Raw genomic sequence first — 27996 nt, forward strand, 5'->3', positions numbered from 1 at the left:
TTTATTTTTCTTCTATAATATAAGAGATTTCCAATTTATCACACTCATATCTAGATTTCATGGGTCTTTTTAAAATTTGCACATTTGATAGGCAGTAAATGATGTTTGTTTTCATGTCTTTGATTATTATGAGGTTGAACATATTTTCAGGGGATTTTTAAAACTAGTTTTATTTTTTCCTTTTATGAATCATCTATTCCTGTCAAAGCATTCTTAATCAGGCACTCTGCTTACCAAGCCTAAAAATGTTCCTTAAAATGCTGTAGAACTTTCGCTACCACATAGTCAATGAAGTTAGAACTCTCAGCACTTTTTTCTTCAAGAGGAATCCCCAGTGTAAAATTAGAGGAAGGCAGAATGCTTGAGTATACCATTGTGTCATCTTGTTTGGAAGAATTTCCTTCATGAACTCTTGGAACTGCCTGGAGAAGAAGGATTATATAGTAAAAAGGTTTAGTACATCCCAGCACACAATCAAAATTAATACCACATTAGTCAGAAATGGCTAAGTTGTGCTGAGGTAACAAATTAGTCCCAACATTCTAGTGACTTCATACAACAAAAATTTATCTCTTGTTCTTGTTACAATGTTATGGGCCGGGTTATATGGGCAATGACCAAACAGACTCCATTTTACCTTTACATGACTCCATGTCATGTAAGAAATGCTTTTCCCATGGGGACCACCCTGCCTCTGTACCCATTAACAGTTGCTTAGCATAGCATGTTTGGAAATGCAAAATGGCAATTCTTATAAAATGTAAAATTATTCTCCTTTTGGTTCCCATTTTTCCTGGACAATGTATGCTGTCAGAATTGTCTAGATGTTAGCAACCATTCTTTAATCATAGCAACAGCCACTTATGATTTATGTACTGACATGCTTTACTTATGGTATAAAAGGTGTACTCTAACCCTTGGAGGGAGTTGAAGGGTATATAGACTTGCAGCCTGCCCCTCTGTCCCACCAGCTGGTGAATCTAGAACACCAGCTGGTGAATAAAGATGGTTCCATCTCCTGTCTTAAGATTGACTTGGTGATTTATTACAGTTCTCGCCATAAAAACCTATCCATTATAAGGGCACTACACTATATAGACACGGAGGACCCTGGATGGTAGAAACACATCATTTCAAGGCTAAGGCATGTGAACACCTTTTTTTTTGGGGGGGGGGGGGGGGTGCTCTCAGCAAAGGAAGAGTACACATAGCTCTTAACTATTTTATCCTAGAAATAAACCCTATTATCTTTGCTCATATTCCATTGGCCAGGCCCTGCCACATGGCACAACTTAACCACAATAGGAACTAGACCTGAAATGAGCAGGTAAAATGTTTAATGGCTTTTGTTTGTGCTATTGGCATTAATGTGAAGTGCAAAGTTTGGGACTGAGTTTTCCTAGGAAATTTACAATTAATGGATGTATGTGTGATTTTGCTAAGACTCAGTCAGGCAAAATGCCCATCAGTTACTCCTAATGAATTCTCAAGTGTACATACTTTAATTTCAATAATTTAAATGGCACTGAACTGACATTCATCTTGTTGTCATTTAAGAGAACTATTTTGAAAATGTTTTTCAATAAATTCTCTTATCAAAACTGAAGCAAAAAAATTTGAGACCAGGTTGAAACCAGTAACTTTGTAATTCAAGTTTATAAAGGAGTGACTTGTGTAAGTTTTTCCCCTTCTTTTTTAGTGAATATAATATACATGAAAACTGCATAAAGCATTGATGTAGAGTTTAATAAATAACTTTAATGCAAACACACATGTAACTAAAACCAGGGCCCATACTTTTTTCACTTGCTGGCAGGCTTCCCTTCAATGCTTGCCATTTTATGGGTTTGCACTTTCCCTTACATGATTAAAGAACTGCATTGAGAAAAATACATTTTACAGGGAGTTTAGCGAAGTGGTTAAGTCCACTGAGTCCAGATCGACCTGCTTGAGTTTGCATTCCACTTCTACCACTTACTAGCTACACTTGTACAAGTTGCTTCTCTTTTATGCCTCACCTGAAACACAGGGAACATACTACTACTTATCTGCTGTGGTTCAGATATGGCTGGTCCCCACCAAAACCGATGCTGAAATTTGGTTCCTAGCATAGTTTTCTTGAGAGGTGGTGGAGGCGATTAGGTCATGTGGAATGAAGTTAGGTCTGGAGGGACTGGATTGATTACTACAAGAGCAGAAGTTATAAAGCAAGCCTGGCACCTCCTCTTTGTACTTCCTCTTGGTCTCTTTCACCATGTGCTCCTTCCATGCATGCTGCTTCCCCATCCCCATATGGAGGAGCACATGGCCCTCAACAGAAGCTAAGCAGAGTCATACCATGATCTTGAACTTTTGGGTCTCTAGAACACTGAGTGAAATAAACCTTTTTTTTGAAATCACTCATCCGTGGGTCCCCCCTGGTGCTGGGAATTATTGAACCCAGGGCTTCATGCATGTTAAGCATATGCTGTACACTGAAGTAAACCCCCAGTCCCAGTCTCTGTATTCTGTAATAGCAACAAAAAATGTACTAAGACATTACCTTATATGATCATTGAGGGGAATAAAATGGTCAGACATGTAGAAAAAATTCTTAGAGCATTGCCCAAAACATAGTAAATGCTCTTTAGTGATGATGATTATCATAAAGATGTAATTGAAAACCATAAATTTATTTTATATGGAAGTTTTTATACATGGGTGCCTTTGTTATCAGTCTAAAGAACTTCAGATCAATCTGTTATTGTTACTCAGAGACCCTAGAATGGAAGCAAATCAAAGTATAGAAAGGAAAATAATGACTGTAGCTTTCTGAAGGTTGAAAACACTGATAAAGATTTTCTTAAGATTTCATCCTTCAAGACAAGTTTTTCTTCACTGACTAAAAAGTCCATATGTGTGAGGATAATTAAACACATTGAGTTATTTTGCCCTCCTAGAGAGTGACCTTGGCGTCATAGAATTTGAGTCAGCAGAGACTGGAACAGTGGCTTTCAGCACCCTTTGACTATGGTATGAAATAGCAAATACATTTACATCATGACTCAAAATGCACACGTCTACATTCGTATGTATATATTTATATGTCTGCACACACAGACACATGGAAAATGAAAGTTCCATGACATGCATGTGAATTATTCAGTGCACTGCACGCTACTCTTTTCTGCCCTACTTTTTTGTGTATTTTTTAAGTGTGGGGTTTTTTTTTTTTTTGCTTATTTTTCAAGCCATGCATGGGCCCCAACTTTGTGGACTGAAATAGAACAAAATGCTGGATTACAGAAATCCCCAAGAAGCAGAGCTGGAGATCCTAACATGAGTGATTGAAAAAAGAATACTCTCAGGGGCCACTATTAAGGGGAGAAGGAAAGCAAACTAGAAGAGGGAGCAACTAAGCAAGGAAATGGCTTCAGGTGACCTCTGGCCCTGACTTGATCCTGCAGAGAGCGCTGGAGCTCAGTGGCCCCAAGTGAGAAAGTAGTTAGCAGAGCGGAAACTGGTAAAAGGACTGCCCAGAGATCTGGGATGGGTGCCAACATCACATGCTACTCAGAATATTGCATCTTTAATTATTCAGCTTAGTAGTTTTTGTATTCAGGTGTTTTTAGGAACCCTTAATGTGAACCTCAGCAGGAATCACCATGGTACACTTATGTAATCAATGTAATGTGTGCTTGGTTGTGCAGTTGTGGGGGTACCTGAGGAAAGAAAGTCGGTCACTGTTTTATGCAACAAAGAGTTCTTGATTGAATGTGGGAGTCAGTATAGCTGCAATTTTAGATGACAGTATGTTTCTATGTGAAAATAAATACATAAAATGTGTGTAATTCTCAATCAGGGGGTTTTGCTCTGTGATAGAGGGCTTGCCTGGCATGTGTGAGGCCTTAGGTTTGATCCCCAGCACAGCAAAAAGAAAAACCCTAAAATTAAATTAAATTAAATATGTGTAATTCTCAAGGTAACTCATAACTCAGCAGCTTATTATGTTGAAAACTAATATGACTAGCTGGGTGTGGTAGTGCATGTCTCTAAGTCCAGAGACTCAAGAGGCGGAGGAGGTGGGAGGATCGCAAGTTTCAGGTCAACCTCAGCAATGTAGTAAGGGCTTAGCAACTAATTTAGAGAGACCTTCTCTCAAAATTAAAAAGGGCTGGGAATGTAGCTCCATGGTCATACACCCCTGAGTTCAATCCTCAGTCCAAAAATTTAAAAAACACTAATAAGAGCTCTAATTTACAGAGCATAAGTAACCTGTGCTACTGAATTTACAGACAGACATGTTAAGGTGGCTGTTATTATTTTTATTTTTCATGTGGAAACACTGAGACCTAAAAGTTAAGGAACTTTCCCATGCTTTTATAGCTCTTAACTCTCAAAGTAAAATATTGAACTCAAACTACTTTATCTGTAATTCTTCTCCATTGTCAGGGCTGGGATTGTAGCTCAGTGGTAGAGCACTTGCCTAGCATGTGTGAGGCACTGGATTCGATCCTCAGCACCATATATGAATAAGTTAAATAAAGGTCCATGGACAACTAAAAAATATATTTAAAAAATGACACTGTCAAAAACAACAACAAAAAAATGACATTGTCTGGTTTTTCTTCAAGGTTACCTCAATCAGTTCTAGTCCTATAACTATGAGCAGAATTAGCCATCACTGGATTAGAAAGTATTTTTTGCTTTTAATTGATTTAAAGTTTTGTTTTGTTTTGTTTTAAACTGATTTTCTTTATAGAATTCCTTGTTTTCTAATATAGTTCATTATATCAAGTCAGCCTGAATATAATCACAGTGGAAATATGACTATTTTCCCCCAGCTTGGTTTCATATTCAGATATAATTATTAAGTAAACTAACAGAAGAATCAATGCACCCACGTAATCTCCATACATGCTCTGGATCTCGCCATTACCTTTATTGAATTAAAGATGTTCTCAGTTCCTAGGCTCTGGTTTGCCAGTTCAGACACCCAGCCAAACTGCTCGCTCATCTTCTCCATCTGATACATGGTGTCCTCCAAGTGATACTGGGTCATCTGGACAATCTGGTTGTATTGCTGATTGGACACATTGACCAGTCTAAGGGCCTCATCCAACTCTATGTGTAGTTCAGGCACATCAGGACAGTCTAGCAGAGAAGGCACATGGTAAAAACGAAGGTCTGTGAGTCCTGGACATGGGTGACCTGGGCTTAAATTTCAGAGAGTTCCTAGTTTATGCCTGCAGTTCTGGAGTGGCCATTCATATATCCATATTATCCCCATCAGTTTCCAATGAGATCCAGTTAATTATGTAGTTCTATGTATAGAAACTGGACTGTAGACAGAACTTAGTGTAAATTCAACATACCAAACCACCCATGTTAAGGAAAAGAAACATTACTAAAGCAGAAGGCCTTGCTCTGCCCCTTCATAACACATCCCCTTAATCTCCTCAAAAGGAAACTACTGATTTGTATTTGGATGTATTAAGTCAGTACTGGTAATTGGTACAGGAAGGAGGAAACTTTTATGGTAAATACTTAAAATTAGGACAAAAAAATATATAGTAAATAGTGAAAAGCATGATCAGTGATGTTTGGAAAAATATTTTACTTATCTTGTATTTATCAAACATGAGATTATAATTAGAGTGATGTGCTTAGTCTTAGAAGAAAGAAATCAAGTATTGATTGAAGAGGCAAAATTATTGTTTGATCAAATGTAGGAGAGTTATTTGTGATAACCAAACTCTCGAAACATCTTAAAGCTATTTCAGCTAGTGAATGGATAAGTAAATTGTGATGTGCCTACATAGACCAATATACAACAGTAAATTATGAACTCGACATGGCTAAATTCACATTTAGTGAAAAAGTTGCAAGAAAATAAATAAGCAATAATACTTATATTGTTAAGAAAAATTATCCAGAACTTGGAAATAAGGCACAAGAACATCTGCATGACCTTTCAGGGTAATATATTCAAGGTCTCTCCAAGAGGCCCACCTGCAGATTCTCTAGGGAAATGATCCTTTGCTGGATTTATTATATACTGTTGATTAGAACCAGACTGTATGAAGTTATATGTAAATTATGGATTGAAAAGTTGCAAATGATTTTTGTCTAGCAGAGATGTCTAGTCTGATAGAAAAGATAACTACGAAAGTTATTGCTTTGATTGCCCTCTAGTGTACTAACTAGTTTTATATCTAATTTTGTATTCTTAGTTCAGCATTATATCTATTCTTGACTATAAATACTTTAGTATCATATACTCCTTTGAACCAACTTTAACCATATGTAGGTTCCCTCACTAATAAGTTACATTACTTTTGACACGGGCTCATCATATATATGTGTGTGTGTGTGTGTGTGTGTATACACATATATGTATGTATATATATATACGAATCATATTTTTAAGTTTAAAAATTATGCTTTGAAACTGGGTGCTGTGGTGCACACCTGCAATCTCAGAGGCTGGGAAGGCTCAGGCAGGATTGCAAGTTTAAGATCAACCTTGGCAACTTAGGGAAGCCTTAAGCAACTCAATGAGACCCTGTCTCAAAATAAAATCATAACAAAAGGGTTGGGGATGTGGCTCAGTGGTTAAGCTAAGTGATAGTAGGTTTAATCCCTGGTATATGTATATATTTGATATTGGGGATTGAACCCAAGGGACACTTAACCACTGAGAAACACCACCAGCCCTTTTGGTATTTTATTTAGAGTCAGGGTCTTTCTGAGATACTTAGGACATGGCTAAATTTCTGAGGCTGGCTTTGAATTTGTGATCCTCCTGTCTCAGTCTCTCTAGCCACTGGGATTACAGATGTGGGCCACTACAGCCAACTGGCAATATAAGAATTTAAAACAAAATATTGCTAAGGATGGTGTATGCATATACATAAACATATATTATATAAATAAATATGTGATAGAGCATAAAGAAATACAAAGAAATAATAATTGCCAAATTTAAAATGGCTACTTTCTTTTGAGGGGCTACATGAAAAGAATGTGATATGGAGGGGGACACCATGGGGTTTCATCTGTTTTGGTGAAGTATTTTTTAATCTAGGTGGTAGGACATGAATTTTTGTTTTACTGTTCTTTATATAACATTGTATTTTATAATATAAGTTTTTAACACTATGGGAGCACATTGGGTTATCCTTTCTTTATCTTTTACCTTTGTAACAACTTGCATTGCATTTACACTGTATTATCTGATGTACACTGTATTCATTAGCTAATTGCTTTAGTTTAGACCTGGAATGTTCCCCAAAAGCCCTGTGTCAAAGGCTTGGCTCCCAGCCCAGAGGTGGTGGCCTTTTAAGAGGTGGGGTCTTGTGGGAGATCTTTAGATCATTGGGAGCCTGTTGCGGCTCTTCTCTTTTGCTCTTTTCTGCCACAGGGTAAGAGGTTTCACTTCATCCACTTCCACAATGATGTGGTACCTTGACACAAAGCAATGGGGCTAATCGATTATGGACTGTTAGCCAAACTAAACTTTTTTTTCCTTCTAAGATTTATCTCAGGCAGTTTTATAGTAATGAAAAGATGGATAACACACTAATAGATATTGATTATCAGATACATTTATGTTATCTGATTTTTTCTATTATTATCTTGTGACAAGCAGGGGGAGATTTTTCATCAAATCCTTTAACTGAATAGAAGAAAATAGATGTTAATGACACATAGATGGGATGCTTGAGCGAGATGATTTTTGTAATCAATCTATTCAGGTTATAAAAACATCTGTTTCTTCTGTACAGAACCTTATATGCAACCCTGTAACTGAAAAACCCAAATACTTTGTATAATGAAAACCACCGATACTTCAGACATTTTATTTAATCCTCAAAGACCTGTATGAAGTAGTTTTTGTACTCTCATTTTCCAAATGACAAAACAGTAGCCCAGAGAGTCATCCAGCTGGCAATTTAGGAGGAATAAAACCCTCATCTGTTTCAGGTTCTCTGAAAAAAGACTCAGTTGATAGTCAAAGCTTTTAAAAGCAATGCTTTCCAAAACTTTTTCTACCAAGAAAGATTTTATGTATCATTTTTTCTGATGTACATTCTAAGATGGAGTAGATGTGTCCATGGAAAGAACATTTGACCCAAGAGGGATGCGGACAAGCATTCAAGTCATTGCTGGAAAGGACATTGCTCTCTAAAGAAGGGCAAAGGTGGGAGGGAGAGGAGAGGGAAGAGGCAGACAAAGCAATCCTTGCTCCTCTTCTGTAGCCCAGGGAACCATCCTCCCAACCCCCATAAGCCCATTTGCCCTGAGAATTCAGAAACAAGAGCCCAGGCTGGTGATATTCAAATAGAAGATGAAAGGGGGTGTTGTTAACTATATTGGGGTGTTAATAACCACCCAAATATGATAGACTATTCAATTCATCTTTTGGTTATTTAGTTGAACAACAACAAAAATAGAATGGAAACTTTACTCCTTTTGAGCTGCAAAGTATGTATATGTACAGAACCTCTGCAGTGCATTAACTTGTATGATGAGATGAAAAACCTGTTTCTTTAGTAGAGAATATTAATCCGTATTAGTAGGGTGATTAAGAGATTGGGTTGAATTTTTGTTCTGAGGGGTTGTTTTGTTGTTTTGTTTTGTTTGTGGTGCTAGGGACAGAACTCAGGACACCTCACATACTCAGCATGTGCTCTACCACTGAGCTACACCCCCAGCCAGAGCAGGATGGTTAAATGAAAGAAGTACCACTTGGGCTGGGGATGTAGCTCAGTGGTAAGAGCACTTGCCTAGCATGTACAAGGACTTGATCTCAATCCCCAGCACCACAAAAATAAAATAAAGTAATAGTACATTAAAAAAATCAAACAAAATTTAGATGTCTAATGATTTTTAATATTATACAGTATAAAACACATGTATGTTTATGATAAAGTTTGGAAAATACAGAAGTATAAAAAATCATTCTTAATCTTTTATTTTTTAGTTATAGATGGACACAATACCTTTATTTTACTTATTTATTTTTATGTGGTGCTGAGCATCGAACCCAGTGCCTCAAACATGGTAGGCAAGCGCTCTACCACTGAGCCACAACCCCAGCCCTCATCCTTAATCTTAAAACCCAAAAATAACCTTTATTAGTGTTATAGTGTCTCTAATGATACTTTAAAACCCCACCCTTCTGGTGGGGTTGGGGCTATAGCTTAGTGGCAGAGCACTTGCCTAGCATGTGTGAGGCACTGGGTTTGATCCTTAGCACCACAAAAAATAAACAAATAAAATAAAGGCATTCTGTTCATCTACAACTAAAAAACAAAATATTTTTTAAAAGCGACTATAGTTTATGTATATTTATATTTTTTTCTGGTACCAGGCATTGAACTCGGGGTGCTTAACCATTAAGCTGCATCCCCAGTTCCAGCCACATCCCTTTTTATATTTTATTCAGAGACAGGGTCTCCATAAGTTGCTTAGAGCCTTGCTAGGTTGCCTAGTCTGGCTTTGAACTTGCAGTCCTCCTGCCTCAGCCTCCTGAGGAGCTGGGATTACAGGTGTGCACCACCCCACCTGTACTATAACACCAGTTTGTGTTACCTTTTTCAAGATCAGAACAATTGCATTCTCCCTTTTTTCTAAACAGCTAAATTAGGTACATTGCTCATTGTTAGAGGGATGTGGAGAGAAAGCAAACAGGAGGATAAAGGAATTTCTGCTGGCTGGAAGGAGCTGCTCTTGCTGCAGGGGTAAATATTACTTTAGTGGTCTTTGGATTGGTGGAAATTAAGGGGGCAAGAGCTATTATTTTATATTTAGCAATTTATGATTCCATTTTCCCTAAAATTGCTTTGGAGAATAATTTTGTAAGAACTCAAAGATGATCTCAAGCCCTTTCTTTAAAGATTACTCAGTTGAGTACTAGATAGCAAAACTGACTCACCAAAAGTCACAAGCTAGTGGGGTAGAATAATTTATGAAGATACTAATATGTGTTGCTCTAACTGTATCTTCTGACCTCTTTCTCCAAGTCATTAGCCACACTTTAAAAATGTCCTTCCTTAGGCCTCTAGCAAGATAAAATGCAAAAACATAGGGACCAAAATCTCTTCTTGTGTTTTGTAAGAAAAATTTTGACCGGGGTCTTGTAGGATGGGAGGAGTAATTTTATTAGGAGGAAGACAGAGATAGAAAGAGAGGGATGAGGACAGAAGGAGGGATCTCCTGCTTGGGGAGGGTCACTCTTGCCTGATCTAGGAGGGAAAGGTTTGCTGAGAACTGTAGAAAGGAGCCACTTTTCCTATTTAAATACTAATTAGTCAGGCAGGCCACCAGGCAAGGCAGTAGTCATTGCACACCTGTAATCTAGCTACCTGGGAGGCCGAGGTGGGGGGACCACAAGTTCCAACAACTTGATGAGACCTGGTCTCAAAAAAAAAAAAAAAAAAAGAAAGAAAGAAAGAAAAAGACTGAGGATGAAGCTCAATAGTAAAACGGCACTAAAAATAAATAAACAAACACTAATGGTCAATTAACCCACCGAATGGAAAGAGTTAATGATACCTTCCAAAAAAAAAAAAAAGAAAGAAAGAAAGAAAGAAAAATCTCACTTGGTTAAAAATTGATTTATTTGATGGGAAGTTTTTCTTCATTGGTGAAGTTTCTTTTTCTTTCCAGTAAGAGGGAAGGAGTTGAGCAAATTTGCTCATTGTTTTTCTCTTTTGCTTATATATTAGTGTTTGCTTGGTCTTTAATTATAAAATTCTCACAGGAACAGTTAAGGAATTAAAGAAAGTGGAAATGTGAATTGAAATACTTTGAAATAATAACAATTTATAAACCTACAATGACCTCTGTCAGGTGGAAATGAGAGTGCAAAAAGGACTTGAAAGCAAGGAAATCAATTCACAAAACTTGTGAAAGGGAGATTTCAACCAAATACTGTTGAAACCCTGGGAAAAAAAAATAATCATTTACCTTCTGATAAGTAATCCTGACATTTTTGGCATCTTTCATGAAATTCAAAACATCCAGAAAAATTTTGACTAAGTTCCCCACACAGTCCTTTGTCCTGTTCAGGTAATGTCTTTGAAATCAATCCTCCCTGGTGAGAATCTGCAGGGAACACATTTACACATTAGTGTCATTAGAGTTTGTACTTCAAACAACAGGAGGCTATATCATTGCTTTTTCTTAATAGTGCTTCAAAATCTTTTTCCTGTACTGAAACATAGGGTTACATATTGTTGCAATCATGTGCTAAGACAATTTGACATCTATTAAAGATTACACATACCTTCAAATCCAGGAATCTGGTTATTAGAAATGTATTATTAGCACTCGAAACACTCATACCCACACACATATTAATGCATGTGATTTCATTTTCTAGAAAGCAGCATGAGGAATTGTTAGTAATTATCTCTTAGAAGAAGTACTTGATAGGGTAGGAGAAGGCAGCTTGCATTTATTTTGTTCCTTTGTACATTTGTATTATATTAAATTTAGTGTATCTTATTTTTAATCATTATTATTTCTGATATCAATAGGGTTAAGTAATTAGGCAAGTGTAAACCACTTGTCTCTTTAGACTTCTATAAGGAAGAAAGAGAAAAAAAAGAAAGAAAGAAAGAAAGAAAGAAAGAAAGAAAGAAAGAAAGAAAGAAAGAAAGAAAGAAAGAAAGAAAGAAAAAGAAATTTCCTAAGGTTAGGTATGTAATTCAGTGGTAAAGTGCTTTAAACCCTAGGTTCCATCCCAGCACCATAAAAACCAAAACAAAACAAAACCTTTAATAAGTATTTAAAAATTGTAAAGCTATAATGGGAAGTACTTGGGAATTCCAATGATATTGGCAATGTCTTAAACTGAGTGGTAGGCATTTGTTTTATTATGGTACTATTCTTTTTCTTTTGCATTATATAGTTATCAATAGTGAGTTTATGATTTAGGAAAATACCTAAAGCAGATCAAATTTTAAGAAACAACTTCTTTTCTAGGAGAATTAAATAAATAATAATAAATTATATAATAATAAATTAAAAATAAAAATTAAAAGTAACATGAAATATCAAGATATTTCAGATTTTGAAAATTATTTCCTATCTCCTTTTAATGGTTGTTCATTATTCAGTTTTAGCTATTTTCTAATTTTAGCTCTTAGGGTGATCATGGCCAACAAGGCCCATCCATGATCACTGACAGACACAGTAGTCAGTGTTAACTATTGTAATTGACAAGAGGTATTTGTTTCTTCTTGCTGCTATAACGTATTACCACAAATTTAGTGGCTTGAAACAACACAAATTTATTATCTTAAGTTCTCTATGTCAGAAGGCTGACATCAAGATGTCAGCAAGGCTAGTTTGTTGTGACCACTCTAAGAGAATCTATGTTATACCACCTACAATGTAGGTGTCCATTCTAGAGACACCTACATTCCTTGGCTGAGGCCCCCTTCCTCCATCTTCAGAATCAATGAAGAAGGACATAGTATTTCCCCTGATGCTATTTTTACTCAGTCTTTTCTGACTCCCCCTTCTACTTTCAAGGAACTCTGTGATTACACTGAGTCCACCATCATAATTAAAAATAACCTCCAAAACTTAAAGTCAACAGATTGACATTCTTAATCCTGCCTGTAACCTTGTTTTCACTTTGCCTTATAATAAAAAGAAGTCACTGGTTCTGAGGATTAAGGAATAGATATCATATCTTTGGGCAGCCATCACTCTGCCTGTTACCAAGGAGCAAAGCTCAAAATGTCTCCTCATTAGGTGGACTTTCTAGAGACAACAGGTGTATTCCTTACCAACCCCCTGTACAGTAGAGTGATGGAAACCACATATGAATGCTTTACAGCCTGACTCTTCTTGATAAATAGTCCACATTTGCTCATCTGAGATCAAAACATCTCCTCTGCTGAGCTTTCTGTATACTACCTGGCAAGGGACAGGATATTGGAGAAAGAAGAGTATTTAGTGAAACATAGACTTTTTTGTTTGTTTGTTTGCCAATTTATTTTTAACATTTGCATTTACAGGGGACCCTGGATATCCAGGTTATCACAGAGGTGGAGGTGGTACCGAGGGGCCAGGATAGTGGGCTTTGCTTAGAGTGGGAGCTGGTCCTCAGATGTGTGAATGAGAAGGAACCTCAGGCAAATAGTGGTGACCCATGTTTATTAAGTCAGTGGGGTTAGAGGGAGTTGCAGTGATTGGGAAATCATTGGGATATGTCTGAATCAGTCCTCATCCTGGCACATGTGTTAGATCCCTATACAATATGAAGGAAGGGGTGCCATTTTGTTCCAATAAACACATTCTGGATATTATTCCAAGACAAATGATATCTATTTAAAAGATCAGGCAAAAATTATTTGATAGCACCCCAGCATCAGAATAATTTAATCTACGACCCAGGTGCTTCTCCTAAATATTGGATGAATTTGGAACCTCAGAATGGAACACCAGACAAAACATTTGACTTAGGAGAAAACTCCTCCAGACCCTGAAATAGAGCCTGACAGTTCAGTAATGATGCCTGTTCTCTGCTCAAGGAGCCATGGAATCTGAAGGATGTGTTTCCTGGCTTGAGTTTCTGAAATGTGTGAGGTAAACCCTCCTCTGTTGAAGCTCGTTATGTAATGCCATAGCAACATTGAGAATCTGATTCACATGTTGCCAGCTACTGCTGATGTAAGTGGAAAATAGCCAGAAAGTGCCCATTTTAGTTTTCATTTCAGAGTCGAGAGGCCTTTAATGTGGCTTTGTGGCTTCAAAGAGATAAGTCCAAGGAAATGGAGATCTTCCACACAGCAATGCTCATTTCCGAAATGCTGTGTCAAATTACTTCACAGAAGCTGGAAGAAGATATCCCCTGCCTTGAAACATAAAGCATTTTTTCCAAACATGGAATATTATGGGGCATATTGGCAGAAGGCGATTCTTATCTAATTTCTATTTCTATATTTTAGGATTCACCCATGAACATTTTCTCTAGTTTTGGGCATATATTTTATGGTTCAGGGAATTATAGTAGTGACTCAAGAAGGTCATAACACTTCATTTGACCTGGTTACATGTGAGACTAGGCTTCTCTATAAAGTGGAAGGTGAAGATCCTAAAGGAACTTTAAAGAAAGTCCCTGATGTTTGAACATCATAAAACTGAATCTCTAAATAAGAATTAAAAGAGAAGGCGCCACCTAGTGTCACACACCTATAATCCCAGCTACTGGGGAAGCTGAAGCAGGAGGATCCCAAGTTTAAGGATAGCCTGGGCAATTTAGGATGACAGTCTCAAAATAAAAAGTTAAAAAGGCTGAGGATGTGGCTGGGTGGTAGAAGGCCCGGGTTCAATCACCAGTACCACAAAACAACAAAGAAAGAAAAGAGGGAACTGTGTTTTTCAAGTTCTCACCCTACTGGCAGTTTCTTCTTTTAGCTTTGAAAATTTGCTCTAAAGAGAGAAAATAGCACTAGAGTTCTCAACCATAATGGGAGGAGGATGGCAGACTTCAAAGCTCCTTTTAAGAAGCTCAGAAACTCTGATTATCTACAAATCATCAGTTCAAGAAATACTAGACAGTGACTCAAAATTGTCTATCATTTCCTAAGCTAAACAAAAGTTGCCTTCATCGAGACAGCTAAGTACAAGTAATCTTTTCATACTTGACTTCAGGGCTGGGGCTGGGGCTCAGTGGCAGAGCACTTGCCTAGCATCCTTAGCATCAATCCTTAGCATCACATAAAAATAAATAAGTAAAATAAAGACATTCTGTCCATCTACAACTATAAAAATTAAAAAAAAATACTTGCCTTCATCATATTTTGGCCAATTCTCTATTGCACTCAGTGTATCAGTAATCGTTTCACGAACACTTTCGTAAATAGAAAGACTTAAATTACAGAACAGCTGGAAGAAGTGGGGAATATCCCAGCTTTGCCCAAGATCTGCTTTTTTGGTTGGCTCTTTGGATAAAACTGGAAAAAGGTAAGGTTCCATTAAGTTGGTTTCCGACATGAAATATGATTGGAAAGCCTGGTCAAATTCTTGCTGCATCTGTTTGAAGACGTAAAAACTCCTGTTAAAGAGGGATTCCACAGTCGCAGTCAGCTGGACAAACGCATCCTCCATCTGGGCCACTTGTGCATCTTCCTGCATGTGCCGTTCACTGCGGGGGAGATGGCTGTCCTCGCCGTCGTCACGGAGAGGGAACAGAAACTGATATATCTTCCTGAAAAACTGCTCAATCTATAGGGCGGGTTGGGGAACAGACAGGGAATAAAAATTTATTTTCCTTCTTGACCATTTCTTATTGCAAGTAGATGTCACTTTATAGTAATAGTCATTCCAAATCAAGAACAATTCTGGGCAAGGTAAGAAGAGGTGATCAACTCTGAGAATTGTATTAACACTCTTATACCTGGCTTTGACTTTGACTTTGGAAAAAGGACCTGAAATTCCTCCTGATGGAGGTTTGGCCACTGATGACTTGAAAGGTCGTTTTCAATACCGTTGAGCAGCTGTAGCTTGAGGCACTGGCAGTAGTTGACTTTGCTGGTGCTTCCAGGACACCATCAAAATTGCCAGAAAACTGTGATGAAGGCTTTTGTCCTTCACCTGTCTTCATTCTTTTTAAAAAAAAATTCTTTAGTGAGCTGGGCACAGTGGCACACACCTGTAATCCCAGGGACTCAGGAGGCTGAGTCAGGAGGATCATGAATTCAAAGCCAGTCTTAGCAACTTATTGAAGCACAAAGCAACATACTGAGACTCAGTCTTAAAATAAAATATTAAAAGGGCTGGGGATGTAGCTCAGTGTTTAAGCGCCCCTGGGTACAATCTCTGGTACCAAAAAAAAAAAAAAAAAAAAAAAAAAAAAATTCTTTAATGAAATATCATTAATGTCTATATAATTTCCTTTTTCTCATTGCTTAAATGGAAAGGAAAATATTAATGCAAATGCATCTACATTGAATTATAGATCCTAGATACAGCTTAACAGGTTGTTTAGGGATGTTACATATTAGGGATGATGGAAGCCCTCCTTGCTATATAATCAAAGGAATGAAGGCCTAATTGTAGAATTTTGGATACCATTCCATGGGAGAAGATTTTTCCAGCATCCACAGTATGCTTTTCTTCATCTCTGACACTTACGTCGGGGCAGACCAGCGCTACCCTTTTATCTAGTGATGTGGGTGTGTTCAGTGTTTCATCAGCTATTGAACATGACTTTCATAGCACCACCCCCTACTGTTCAAAAAATTCTCCAGGAATTTTTAGAGAACTTGTGACTTTCCCAGAAAGTAATCTGGGTGGGGAGTTGTCTGCCTTTCACTCTGCCAGCTTTTGTTTACTTGATTCCATCCACAAAAATAAGACTTCAACTCTGGGGTATGGTAGTGCATGTCTGTAATTCCAGCTACTTGGGAGGCTGAGGGAGGAAGGTCACTTGATCCTAGAAGTTTAAGACCAGCCTGGGCAGCATAGACGGACCCCTCTCAAAACAGAAAACAAAAATCAAACATTTTAAAGTCCCGAGAAATTTTCCTAAGGTCACACAACTGGCCCAGATGGAAATGATCTCCAAATCTCCTGACTTCTGGGGCTGGGGTTATGGCTCAGTGATCGAGTGCTTGCCTAGCATGTGTGAGGCACTGGGTTCCATCCTTAGCACCACATATAAATAAATGAATAAAATAAAGGTTCATCAACAACTGAAAAATATTTTTTAAAAATCTCCTGGCTTTAGCCAGTACTCATCCCACCATGTATTTGACAGTGACAGGGGCTCTCAAAATAAAGCAGATGCAGTTAACAGTGGAGGCAAATGAGCTTGGCACACTCCTTATCTTAGGGTTTCTCCTTTGTAATTGAGTGTGGTGCTTCTAAGCCAGGAGCATCATCTAATTAGCACGTGTTCTGCTAGGAGAGTGAAATTCTATGCAATTTTCATATTTTGCTTACTTCTTCAAGGAGGAGGAAAATTCAGGCCAATTTTAGTTGTTTATAGGGCAAAGCTCATCCTATGTAGGTCACCACCCTCTGTGATTCCCTCTGCCCAAAACATAGCCAAAGGGGGCAAAACACAAATGCCAATTCTATAGGGCATATGTGGATAAAAGGGGACATGAAAGTGTGCGTGTGTGCGTGTGCACGCATGTGTATATGTGCTACACAGAAGAAGATAAGTACATTGAAAGAGAGATTCAGGAGGCAGAGGATGGCTTCACATACATGGCCTCTGGTGGGGAAAATGAAAGCAGATTGATCAGAGACTGAAATAGTGTGACTGAGAATACAATTCAACGAACATTTATTGGGTGCCTACAATGCTCAAATGAAGACATATAATCTATGATCCCTGCCCTCAAAGAGCTCACAATCTAGTGGAAACTTGGTGAATAATAAGTACAAGACTGAAAGGGGGTATTTCTGAGATACATGTAGTGTCATTCAAAGGAAGGATAGGGCTGGGGATATAGCTCAGTTGGTAGAGTGCTTGCCTCGTAAGCAGAAGGCCCTGGGTTCAATCCCCAGCACCACAAAAAAAAAAAAAAAAAAAAAGAAATTGACCAAAGGAAGGATAAATACTGAATGGCTGTTCTAACTTATAAGTTATACATAGCTCTGAAATTTTGAACTCTCGAATTTCCTCTTACCGTATTTTTCACAGAGGACCAACCAGGCTGACAGGTTGTATAGAACCTCATGCAGTTTCTTTCTAGGCAAGCCCTGCATTCATCCCAGGAATCAGCCAGAGATGCCTGGCATATCCTTTCTTCTTCCTCCAGATGTTCCTGAACTTCATTCATAAGTTTCACAGCCTCCTAATTAAAAAGTAGAAATGCAAGTTATATTTCCGTTTCATGATTCTCTGTGTGCCTTAGTTGATTCCACACTTTGAAAAATCTGTGTATTCTAAACTACTCCTTCCTCTTCCAGGCCCTGAGCAGCTGACAGATCTGCTGTAATGCTTTCTGTTTCAGAAAAGAGCACTGATTGAGTTTTATTTATTTATTTATTTATTAGCTGTAGATGGACACACCACCTTTATTTTATTTATTTTATTTATTTTTATGTGGTACTGAGGATCGAAACCAGTGCCTAACATGTGCTAAGCAAGCGCTCTACCACTGAGCCCCAACCCCAACCCCTGACCGAGTTTTATTGAAGGCTACAAATGTTATTCGTGTTTATTCATTTGTTCAATAAGTATTTATTGAGTGTTTGCTATGTGTATGGACATTACCCTAGACAAGGGTAAGCCAACACCAAAGATGTCATCTCTATCTGTGGGAACCGCTGTGACTTACCTTCTTACCTGTCCTCTGCATGTCTAGTCTATGGGGGATGTGGAAGATGGTCTGTGAGGCTTATAAAACTGACGCATTTTATTTCTTTCAGTGATGCTACCTTCAACTGTTGTATGTTCTTATACACTGTAAGAAAGTATGATTCTTGCCCGGCACAGTGGCACACACCTAAATCCTAGCAACTTGGGAGGCTTAAGCAGGAGGATCAAGAGTTCAAAGCCAGCCTCAGCAAATTATGGAGGCACTTAGCAATTCAGGGAGACCCTGACTCTAAATAAAATATTAAAAATGGGGCTGGGGAAATAGCTCAGTTGGCAGAGTGCTTGCCTTGTAAGCACAAGAACCTGGGTTCAATCCCCAGCACCACAAAAAAAAAAAAAAAAAAAAAAAAAAAAAATTAGAAAGGGCTGGGGATGTGGCTCAGTGGGTAAGTGCCCCTGGGTTCAATTCCTATTAACCCCCCCCCCCAAAAAAATAAGAATCATCAAAGTATGATTCTTGGATCTCACCATTAAATTAACATTCTAATTGCAGAGAAGCTGCCCTTGGAGTGTCTGCATTTTACTTGTGTATATTCCACGCACTCCCCCTTGTGGTGCTGGCTGTACTTGGGTCAGGTCCTGCAATCCAGAGGTAAGGAGCCTAGTGCAATGAATGGCACCTGTCCCTGAGAGCCTGATTCCGGCCAGCCTCTGGAGGTCCCCAAAAGCTGCCTCCATGGCACATCAGGACTTTTTTCCTGTGCCCCTGCCTAGATCCCTGGCTTCCCTCTGAGCGTGGGCTTTTGAGACTGACCCCCTGCTTGCCTTAGGTGGAGTTAAGGGACATGAAGCGCATAATGGACCCGTCCATAAGAAGACAGAACTAAAGGCATCTCCCTTAAATGAAAAATGCCTATGGGAGAAAAAAGTTTTGGTACTTAAAACCCAAGTTATTACCAGGCACAGGGGTACACACCTATAATTCCAGTGACTCAGGAGGCTGAGGCAGGAGGATTACAAACTCAAGGCCAGCCTCAGTAAATTAGCAAGGGCCTTCACAACTTAGTGAGACCCTCAAAATTTAAAAACAAATAAATAAAGGGCTAGGGATTTGGTTCAATGGTTAAGTGCTCCTGGTTCAATTGCCAGTACAAAAAAAAAAAAAAAAATATATATATATATATAAAAATGTACTATATATATATATAGTACATTTTTTTTTAACACACTGGAAAAGAAAAAGAAACTACCCTTTCCTGACATATGAAGCCCAAAAACCACCCAAGCTCTGACAATCTTCCATGTTTCCTCTGCCTGCTTGGATTTTCCAGTTGGCCTTATTGCAGAGTTCTGGTGCTCAGCCAGGTAGCATTTGTTACCACCCACAGAGGAAAACCAGCAGGGCCCAGGTTGCCCAAATGCATGTTGTGACCCAAACAGAATTCGTGTATGTATGCCCTTGGGCTTTGCAGAACAATGTTGGAATACTGCATCTTAAGAATGGTTGTTTCACCCTGGTGGGCAACAATACCTCGTGAGTTTTCTCAGTCAGTCCCTATTTTAAATATTCTGCACATAGTCCCCTTAAACCAAAATTCCAGTATTCCCATTCTGAACTATATTCATCAGTGTATCCCTAGGCAAATTACCTAATATGTCTAAACCTTAATCTGCTCATTAGGAAATTGGAATAATAGTAAGGGCTCCCTTTTAAGGTTTTGTGTTAAATGAGACAAAGAAGCAAGTTTTTAAGCACATTATTGTAATTCATAATTCTTAGCCCTAGTTCTACACACCCCTTGAGAAGCATAACAAAGACCATCGATCAAATCACACATCCCAAGTTTTAAAAATGAAATGTTGCCCTGGATGAGGTAGGTCTCTGGTTTAGGAATGTCTTACTGTTCCTTCTGTTTCTCTTAAATATTCTACCCATGAACAGAGTCCACATTTAGAACTCTATTCTTTTTTTCTTTTGCACTGGGGATTGAACTCAGGGGCACTCAACCACTGAGCCACATCTCCAGCCCTATTTGGTATTTTATTTAGAGACAGGATCTCACTGAGGTGCTTAGAGCCTCACTAAGTTGCTGAGGCTGACTTTGAACTCACGGTCCTCCTGCTTCAGCCTCCCCAATTGCTGGAACTCTATTCTTATAGTTCACAGGTCATCAAAATACCCAGGTACCTGGCAAATCAGTATGGGCCACTCCAGGCTTTCCCATTTTAGTAAGTTTCAGATGCTCCCAATCAATATTAATAGGGAGGGGACGAGGTACAAGACTGTGATGGTGCCATGTCACCGAGGATGGGTGGTGCTCTGTACCAGAGGCTGGGTGTGCCAACCCCTTATTTGTCAAGTCCTAATTTGGCTCAATTGACCCTTATTCTAGGTTTAAAGTAATTTCATGGAGAGAGACTTAGGGCTAAAGATCTTCTGCTCCATTAACTTTTTAATTGAGTGCCCAAACTGAAGAGTATAATGCAAGGAACTTTTATGTAATAAGTAGGTTTTTAAGAATAAATAAAAATTCTACCAGTTGCTGGGCTTCTACCAGTTGCAGGACCAAAATCGAAATCAACATTTGCTTACTTGATCCGCCCTTAACTGGAATATTCTTTTCCTAGTACTGCAGACTTAGCTTGCCAGGAGGCTCCAAAAAGTGAAAACAAAACAAAACAAAACAAAAGTCACCAGGTCCCCTCTGCACACATCTGCTGGCTTTCTCCTGGTTTATTCCTTCCAATGTTGGAGTAACATGTTAATTAACATTTCCAACCTCAGTTTTCTTAGCTGTAAAAGGAAAGTATGGTTTACCCAGATGTTTGAAGCATTCCATGTGATAATGTGTTTTGTAAAAGCTCTGTTAATGGCATTTAGTGTCACTATTCCCAGATGGCCAGACTCACAAGCCCACCAGGGTAGAACCCAGCTTGAGGGACTTCCATGTTGTCCTGATGCTGAGCTATTTTAGATTTCCTCAAAATCTTTTAATTGCTGCCAAAGGGAGGAGGGTTTGCAGCTGCTGGTCAGGCAATCTCCTTTCTTTGCCAGGAACCCAGCCTGACTCCAGGCGGTAGGTGTGGCTGCAGCATTAACTGGCCTGGTGACAGGCTGACACACAGCTTTGGGATCAGCCTGTCAGATTCTGTTCTAGTCTCAGAGGCCAGGACGCTTGGGAGTGAAGAGTTGTGAGCAGTTGTCTGGAATTCATTGGTCCCCAACTTTTTAGGTTTGTGTGCATAGGTATAGGTAGGAAATATTAGGACTCCACTTGTATTTTTTAATTTGAAAATTGATGGAGGAAGTTTGATCTCTAACACGGAAATGTTTGTGTATGAATGTGTGTATGTTATGTATATGTATACACACATAGGCAGAGAAGGGAATTGGATAGTTGTTTAATAGGCATGGATTTTTGGTTTTTGCAAAGTGAAAAGAATTCTGGGGGTTGGTTGAGCAACATTCTGAACGTATTTAATACTGCTTCACAGTACATTTAAAAATGACCAAGATGGGTTCCTCAGTGATAAATGTGCATAGCATGTGTGAGGCCCTGGATTCAACTCCCTACACCAAAAAAAAAAAAAAAAAAAAAAAAAAAAAAAAAGATCTAGATGGTAGATTTTATATATTTGTATTTTGCCAGAATTTGACATTATTTTTGTTACAGTTCTTATTTTCTCTCTGATTAAGGATAATATTGGAAGATAACCTTTTTTTAAAAAAAAAGTAATTGTTTTGAGTGTTATATTGTTTTTAACATAGTTAAATGTTATTAAACTATTAAGTATGTAGTTTGGAAATTTATTGAGCTTTATATAGTAGCTTGTGAACACTTTTCAACATCTTTCAAGGACTTTTGGATATAATGTGTATTCTCCATAGGCAAAAGACACAGTTTAAACTATAGCTATTTAGTGGAGCTGTATTTGAATTTTTAAAAATGGGTTAGGGAATGGGGGTATAGCTCAGTGGTAAATGCTAGACTTACACGGGTTCAATTCCCAGTACCACAGAAGATAAATAAATAAAATGGATTTGGCTGATGCAATGTTTAACGTCCACTGGCTCTCTCTTGAGTGCCCACGTCAGACGTGGCCTGTGGTCAACTCTAAGTGAGGTCCCCGGGGAGAGGGATACCTCCACATTTTAGAACACTGGCCAGGCCTCCATCTCTCTCTGTTTCTTTGAAACAAATTATAATGAGTCCCTGTTTGAGAGGATTCAGGTGGACCAGTGAATTTTATTATCTAGTTGTAACTAAACTAATCTTCACAAAATGAATAGAGGGCTTGGAAAGACTCTGGGGGCAGAGTGGGGGAAGAACTGGAATATTAAAACATGAATATGAATAATTTAAGCATAAATGAATAAAAAGCACATGACAGAGCAACAGTTCTTCATCATGAGCTCTGTTTTGGCCACAAAGTAAAACTGTAATGATCTAATTAGGTTTGGCAAGCCAGCTAAACTTTCAAAATATCTAGATTATTTTGAAATTTGGATCTAATGATGAACCTCACCCAAAATCCATGTTGTACCTCAAGATATTAATGGTAGCAATTCATGTATCTAGTTTACAAATAAATTAATATACATATATTTAGGAGTGAGTGCTAACACATTTTTTAGTAATAGGGATGGCAGATGAAAAATTTTGGAGATGACTGAGCTAGCCTCAAATTTCCCTGAACACCTTTGACTCAATATCCTAAATCAAAAAGGACTAAGACTAATCCCAGCAACTCGAGAGGCTGAGGCTGGAGGATTACAAGTTCAAAATCAGCCTCAGCAACTTAGTGAGGTTCTAAGAAACTTAGCAAAACCCTGTCTCAGAATAAAAAATAAATAAATAAAAAGGACTGGGGAGGTAGCTCAGTGGTAAGGCTCCCCTGAGTTCAGTCCCTGGTATTGGAAAAAAATAAAATAAATAAATAAAAAAGAACTAAGAAACAAGCGTTTTTGAGAAAACAGCACTTCTCTCAAACAGAGATGAATCCTCCAAATTCTTGTGTCTGGAGTCCTGCAAAGACCCTTTCTACAGAGTATGTTCTCTGAAGAAATTTAAAGTTTCTGTCAAACTTTTCCTCCAGTCTTGCCCTCCAGAAAATATATTATTAGGGGAAATAAGTAACTCATCGATTGCCACTAGTGCCATATTTATAGTTTAAATGTGTTTAAGAACAGGTATGTTGACAGGGAGGCTGGAGAGAAGGGAGTGGGGAAGTGCTGGGGAATAAAATCTAACAAATTATGCCACGTCCACATACGCACATAACACAGTGAATTCAGCTTTTATATATAATTATAATGCACCAATTAATGATGATGATGGTAATAGAGGGAACATCAGTAGAGTGGAGCAAGCAGATCAGGAGGAGGGAGGAGGAGAAGGAAAAGGAAAGTAAAGGGGGATGAGACTGATGAAATTATGTGTTGCTGGGCGCCACCCACCTGTAATCCCAGCAGCCTGGAAGTCTGAAGCTGGAGGATCGGAGTACATAGCCAGCCTTAGCAACCTAGCCCAGCCCTAAGCAATTTAGCAAGACCCAGTCTCTGAATTAAAATATAGAAAGGGCTGAGGGTGTGGCTCAGTGGTTAAATGCCCCTGGGTTCAATCCCCAGTACCAAAAAAAAAAAAAAATGATGTGCATGTATAAATAAGGCATACTGAGTTCCATTATTATGTATAATTACAATGCACCGAAACAATAAAAAAGAAAAAAAAAATAAAAAGGCAACAGATTCTTTTCTTTACAGTACCTGCTTTTCTTCTTTGCATTTCTTCAAGGTTTTCATTAGTTTGGTATGCTCTTCCTCTCGTCTTTCCATCGTGATTTTCATCTGCTTGATACCAATCAAAGCCTTCTTCACCTCTACATCTACATCTATCTCCCCAGCCTCAGAAAAACCTGAAAGACACATTGCAGGAGGATTTTTTGTTTGTTTGCTTGTTTTTAAAGATCTGATTAGATTATGAAACAATGCATTGTTCACCAATATTTCATGTCCCCTTAAGAGAGGCTTAATTGTTCTTTGAAAGCAGATTGTAATAAATTAGCAGTCAGCTGCCACATGGATGATACCTTCTGTCCCTTACTTGTAAACTCCTGAACGAGTCAGAGCTCATTTAACCTTGTTCTTGTCATTTTTTGCAGGCCCTGTTGTCATTTATTCATTTTCCCCCTTTCATTTAAGTCTCAAGTGTGCTTATATTAGAGAAAGGAGACTTTCTTCTATTAGAGAAAATTTTGAATTTTCTTCACCAACAACTTGTATGAAATTCCCAGCTGAGGACTTCAAACAGTGAACAATTTTCCTTTTTCAGCTTTAATTGCCTTCCAAGAAGTCACCAAATCAAGAAAGAATCTCATAACAAGACTTCTTAATAACCGAATGACCATCTCTTTCACACCTTTAATAAGCCCTAAGTGGGTAGAAAACTCATTGTCAGTCTTTCTTCTCAGTAGCCAGTGTGGCCTCCCAAAAAACTTGTTCTTGTCTCTGAATTTAATTATAGACGCCAAATCCATCCCATTTTAGCTAACTGATCCGTCTAAGTGTTAACTACCCAAAACCTGTGTCACTAAGAAAGGTCATGAGTCAATGGCTACAAAAACAACCAGATTCAGTGTAATTATAACCCATTCCTTCACTAGTTTAAGAACAATTACACAAATGACTCTAATGGTTTAAATTCTTTAAATGCTAGAGAAGTATTTCACTGTTCATTAAGGCCGTGCTGAGATGACACCAAACATCTGGATGATACAGAAAAAAATGCAGTCAAAAAGCTGGCATGTCTTATCTACAGGATAGCAAACATCTGGATATGTGAACGCTCACTTGCAGAGACTTGATTGGAATTTTCTATTTTTGTCCAGATGTTTGGCATCATGATGACGTGGTTTAAGTGCCTAGAGACCTTCTCACAGTGAGATGTCGTGAATACCGTTATCTCTCAACTATAAGGCACTGTAAATGCCAGCAGGACATGAAAACACACAAACAGGACTCCGCACAAATAAGAAACCAAACATACTCTTCGGGTTTTCACCGATAGCAGTTTTGTCTTTCCAAGTAGGTGCACAGTGACAATCTTTCAACCATAGCAGACACACAATAAACACCAAGAGTGGCGGCTTCATGTTCCTGCTGTTCCTGCAAAGGAAAAATAAACCTGCATCACGTGTCTTCCATGAGGTTAGTTTCTGTTGGCATCAATTGGAAACACATGGAGCTCCAACGCATTTTTCTGTCAATTTTTCTTTATGACTTTAGACATCTCATGCTAATATGCCTGGGACATTTAAAAAAAAAAAAGAAACAAGTCGGAGTTCCTATTGAGCTTACACTCTTTGTGACAGTCAAATAAAGTCATCCTTGACATATTTGAAAATCAAGGCAATGAATAGTGTGTATCAAAGTCCTATTTTATTTTCTTGCCAGCAGTGAACATCTCTAAAGACAGAGTTAATTGTAATACATCACAGAGAATCTTTCCCCCTGAAATTCTAAGTCCCTGAGAAAAAGTTTTTACCTTGGTGGTTTATGACTTTTTTTTTTTAAAGAGGTTCTGGGGATTGAATTTGGGAATGGTCTACCACTGAACTACATCCTCAACCCTTTTAAATTTTTATTTTGAGACAGATCTCACGAAACAACTCACACGTGGGGTCCTTCTGCCTGAGCACTACTACCCTTTACTCTTTTATGAAAGCAAAAAAGTCTCACACATTCTTCTCATGCTTCTTATAAAACTTATGATGGTATATGAATAGTGCACATTTAGGTTTCGTCTCAGATAATGACTTTCCTTTTAAAGTTAATTTGATGATGGGCATGGTGACAAATGCCTGTAATCCCAGCAACTCGGAAGGCTAAGACCGGAGGATTGCAAGTTTGAGGTCAGCCTCAGCAATATAGTGAGGCCCTAAGCAATTTAGCAAGATCTGTCTCAAAATAAAAAGTAAAAAGGGTTGGGGATTTGCAGTTCAGCTGTTAAATGCCCCTGGATTCAATCCCTGGTGCCAAAATAAATAAATTTGATTTGATATATATTAGTTATAGATATTCCAAATACAAATATTTAAAACTTACTAAGAAAAGTTAAATTAAAACAACTGTGTCCTTTAATCAATTTAAGTCTATAAATTAAGACAGATTATCTTGACTTCCTTCAAAGGAGATATTTATCTGCTTTCTGTGTATTTGCCATATTAAAAACAATAACAAAAACTTCCATTATTTAATCAACACTTGAAATATCATTTTAATACTATAATAAAATAACAGCTGTATAGTAGTAGTTACACCGTTATCACATTTTACATGTCATTTGAACTAATTTTTTTCTTCTATTAGTACTCTATTTACCAGATGAAACTTTTGATAAAATATATTTACCTCGAACTTTGCAGTGTCTTTCCAGAGAAGTTGCCACCAGTATCGGGAAGGTTCCTTACTTTTCTCTGATTTAATTCTCATCCGTGTCAGGGATTTGGCTCTGTTCTGTTAATTTGATGACACAGTTCTTAATCCTATTAAACCAATATTTTGAGATTAAGATTATGGTTTAAAATTCGGCATGGTTTAAAAAGAAACACTAGAGGGCAGACTGGACACACAATCAGACCAATAACCTTGGGCTGCCTCTTGACACACCAATACAGTTTTAGTTTGGTGGGACTCGCTGAAGATACCTAACCGGGGAGCGGGGAGGCAAGATGGAGGAAGGATGGATTGTGTAGAGGAAAATGAGGGGTGGGGAGGGGGCGGGGGGAAGGAAAGAGAAGAGAAGGAGACAAACATCATTACCCTATGTACATGTATGATTATACAAACTGTGACTCTACTTCGTGTACAACCAGAGAAATGGAAGTTGTACCCCTTTTGTGTACAACGAGAAATTTTTAAAAATCTTTTTAATTTGAAAGTTATGACATGTATATTCCAACATGGGTAAAACACATCTCTTAGATTGGAAAAAGAAGCAACAAAGTGAAAATAAGTAAACTCTAAGTTAAAACATTTTGAAAAAGAATCCTTACATAGGGCCTGGGGTGTAGCTCAGTGGTAGACTGCTTGCCTAGCATTGAAGAAGCCCTTGGTTCCGCCTCCAGCACCAGAAAGAAGGAAAGAAATCCAGACAATTGTATAAGTATTCTTTCTTTCTCTTTCTTTCTTTATTTCTCTTTCTTTCTTTCTTTTTTTTTCTTTCTTTCTTTCGCTGTAAGAAGTAATAACAAATGACGATTTTTATCACTCATAAACAATTCAGTAGATGAGTATTTCAGGTCCACGGCAATTTGCTAATTAATTTGCTGAACTGAAAACGTGGCTCCGAGTCATTCACTTGAAAAGTTCGGAGCGCTGGTAGTCACCAGGCCAGCTCTAGAACCTACAGCCATGGTGTGTCTGATTGCTGAAATTGCAAGATGGTCTTGACCGCCCTCTGAAAGTTTGAGAGACCATCTCAGCCAGTCAATATTTACTATGTGCTCAGTACTTTTCTAAAGAAATAGACCTTGACTGTTCTGAACTGGTCCACCTACCTTTCGGGGGTCCTTAGAGTTTGGTCCTTGTCTCTGGGCAACATGTAACCTGGAGTTCATCTCTGTTCTGCTTGAGCACAGGGAGTGAACAATTAAAGGACCCACACCTCATTTTAGCTCGAGTAGGCTTCATTACCTAAGCATTCTGTTTTAGTAGGAAA

At 38.2% G+C, this 27996-nt stretch overlaps 1 protein-coding gene across 1 annotated transcript; it reads right to left on the reverse strand.

Annotated features, from left to right (window-relative positions):
• Window positions 1-5: 5 nt before the first annotated feature.
• Window positions 6-27996, reverse strand: CLUL1 (clusterin like 1). The gene is made up of 9 exons (XM_079108350.1): window positions 27836-27996; window positions 26688-26821; window positions 25324-25442; window positions 24045-24193; window positions 17643-17810; window positions 14793-15228; window positions 10954-11091; window positions 4919-5133; window positions 6-422 (listed from the first exon to the last, which is right to left on the reverse strand). Exons 3-9 carry the CDS (start codon window positions 25427-25429, stop codon window positions 240-242), a joined length of 1395 nt encoding a protein of 464 aa, XP_078964476.1. The 5' UTR covers window positions 25430-25442; window positions 26688-26821; window positions 27836-27996; the 3' UTR covers window positions 6-239.

Source organism: Sciurus vulgaris (assembly GCF_902686455.1).
Source record: "Sciurus vulgaris genome assembly, chromosome: 13".
Taxonomy (NCBI): domain Eukaryota; kingdom Metazoa; phylum Chordata; class Mammalia; order Rodentia; family Sciuridae; genus Sciurus; species Sciurus vulgaris.

Excerpts from the sequence above, each read along its gene's own strand:
- CLUL1 (XM_079108350.1), bottom strand. The coding sequence starts at position 25,429 with ATGAAGCCGCCACTCTTGGTGTTTATTGTGTGTCTGCTATGGTTGAAA. Across the intron at positions 15,229-17,642 it reads GGTCCTCTGTGAAAAATACG|ATTGAGCAGTTTTTCAGGAA; the intron begins GTAAGAGGAAAT and ends CCCGCCCTATAG. Across the intron at positions 11,092-14,792 it reads TTGGCCAAAATATGATGAAG|ATTCTCACCAGGGAGGATTG; the intron begins GCAAGTATTTTT and ends TGTTCCCTGCAG.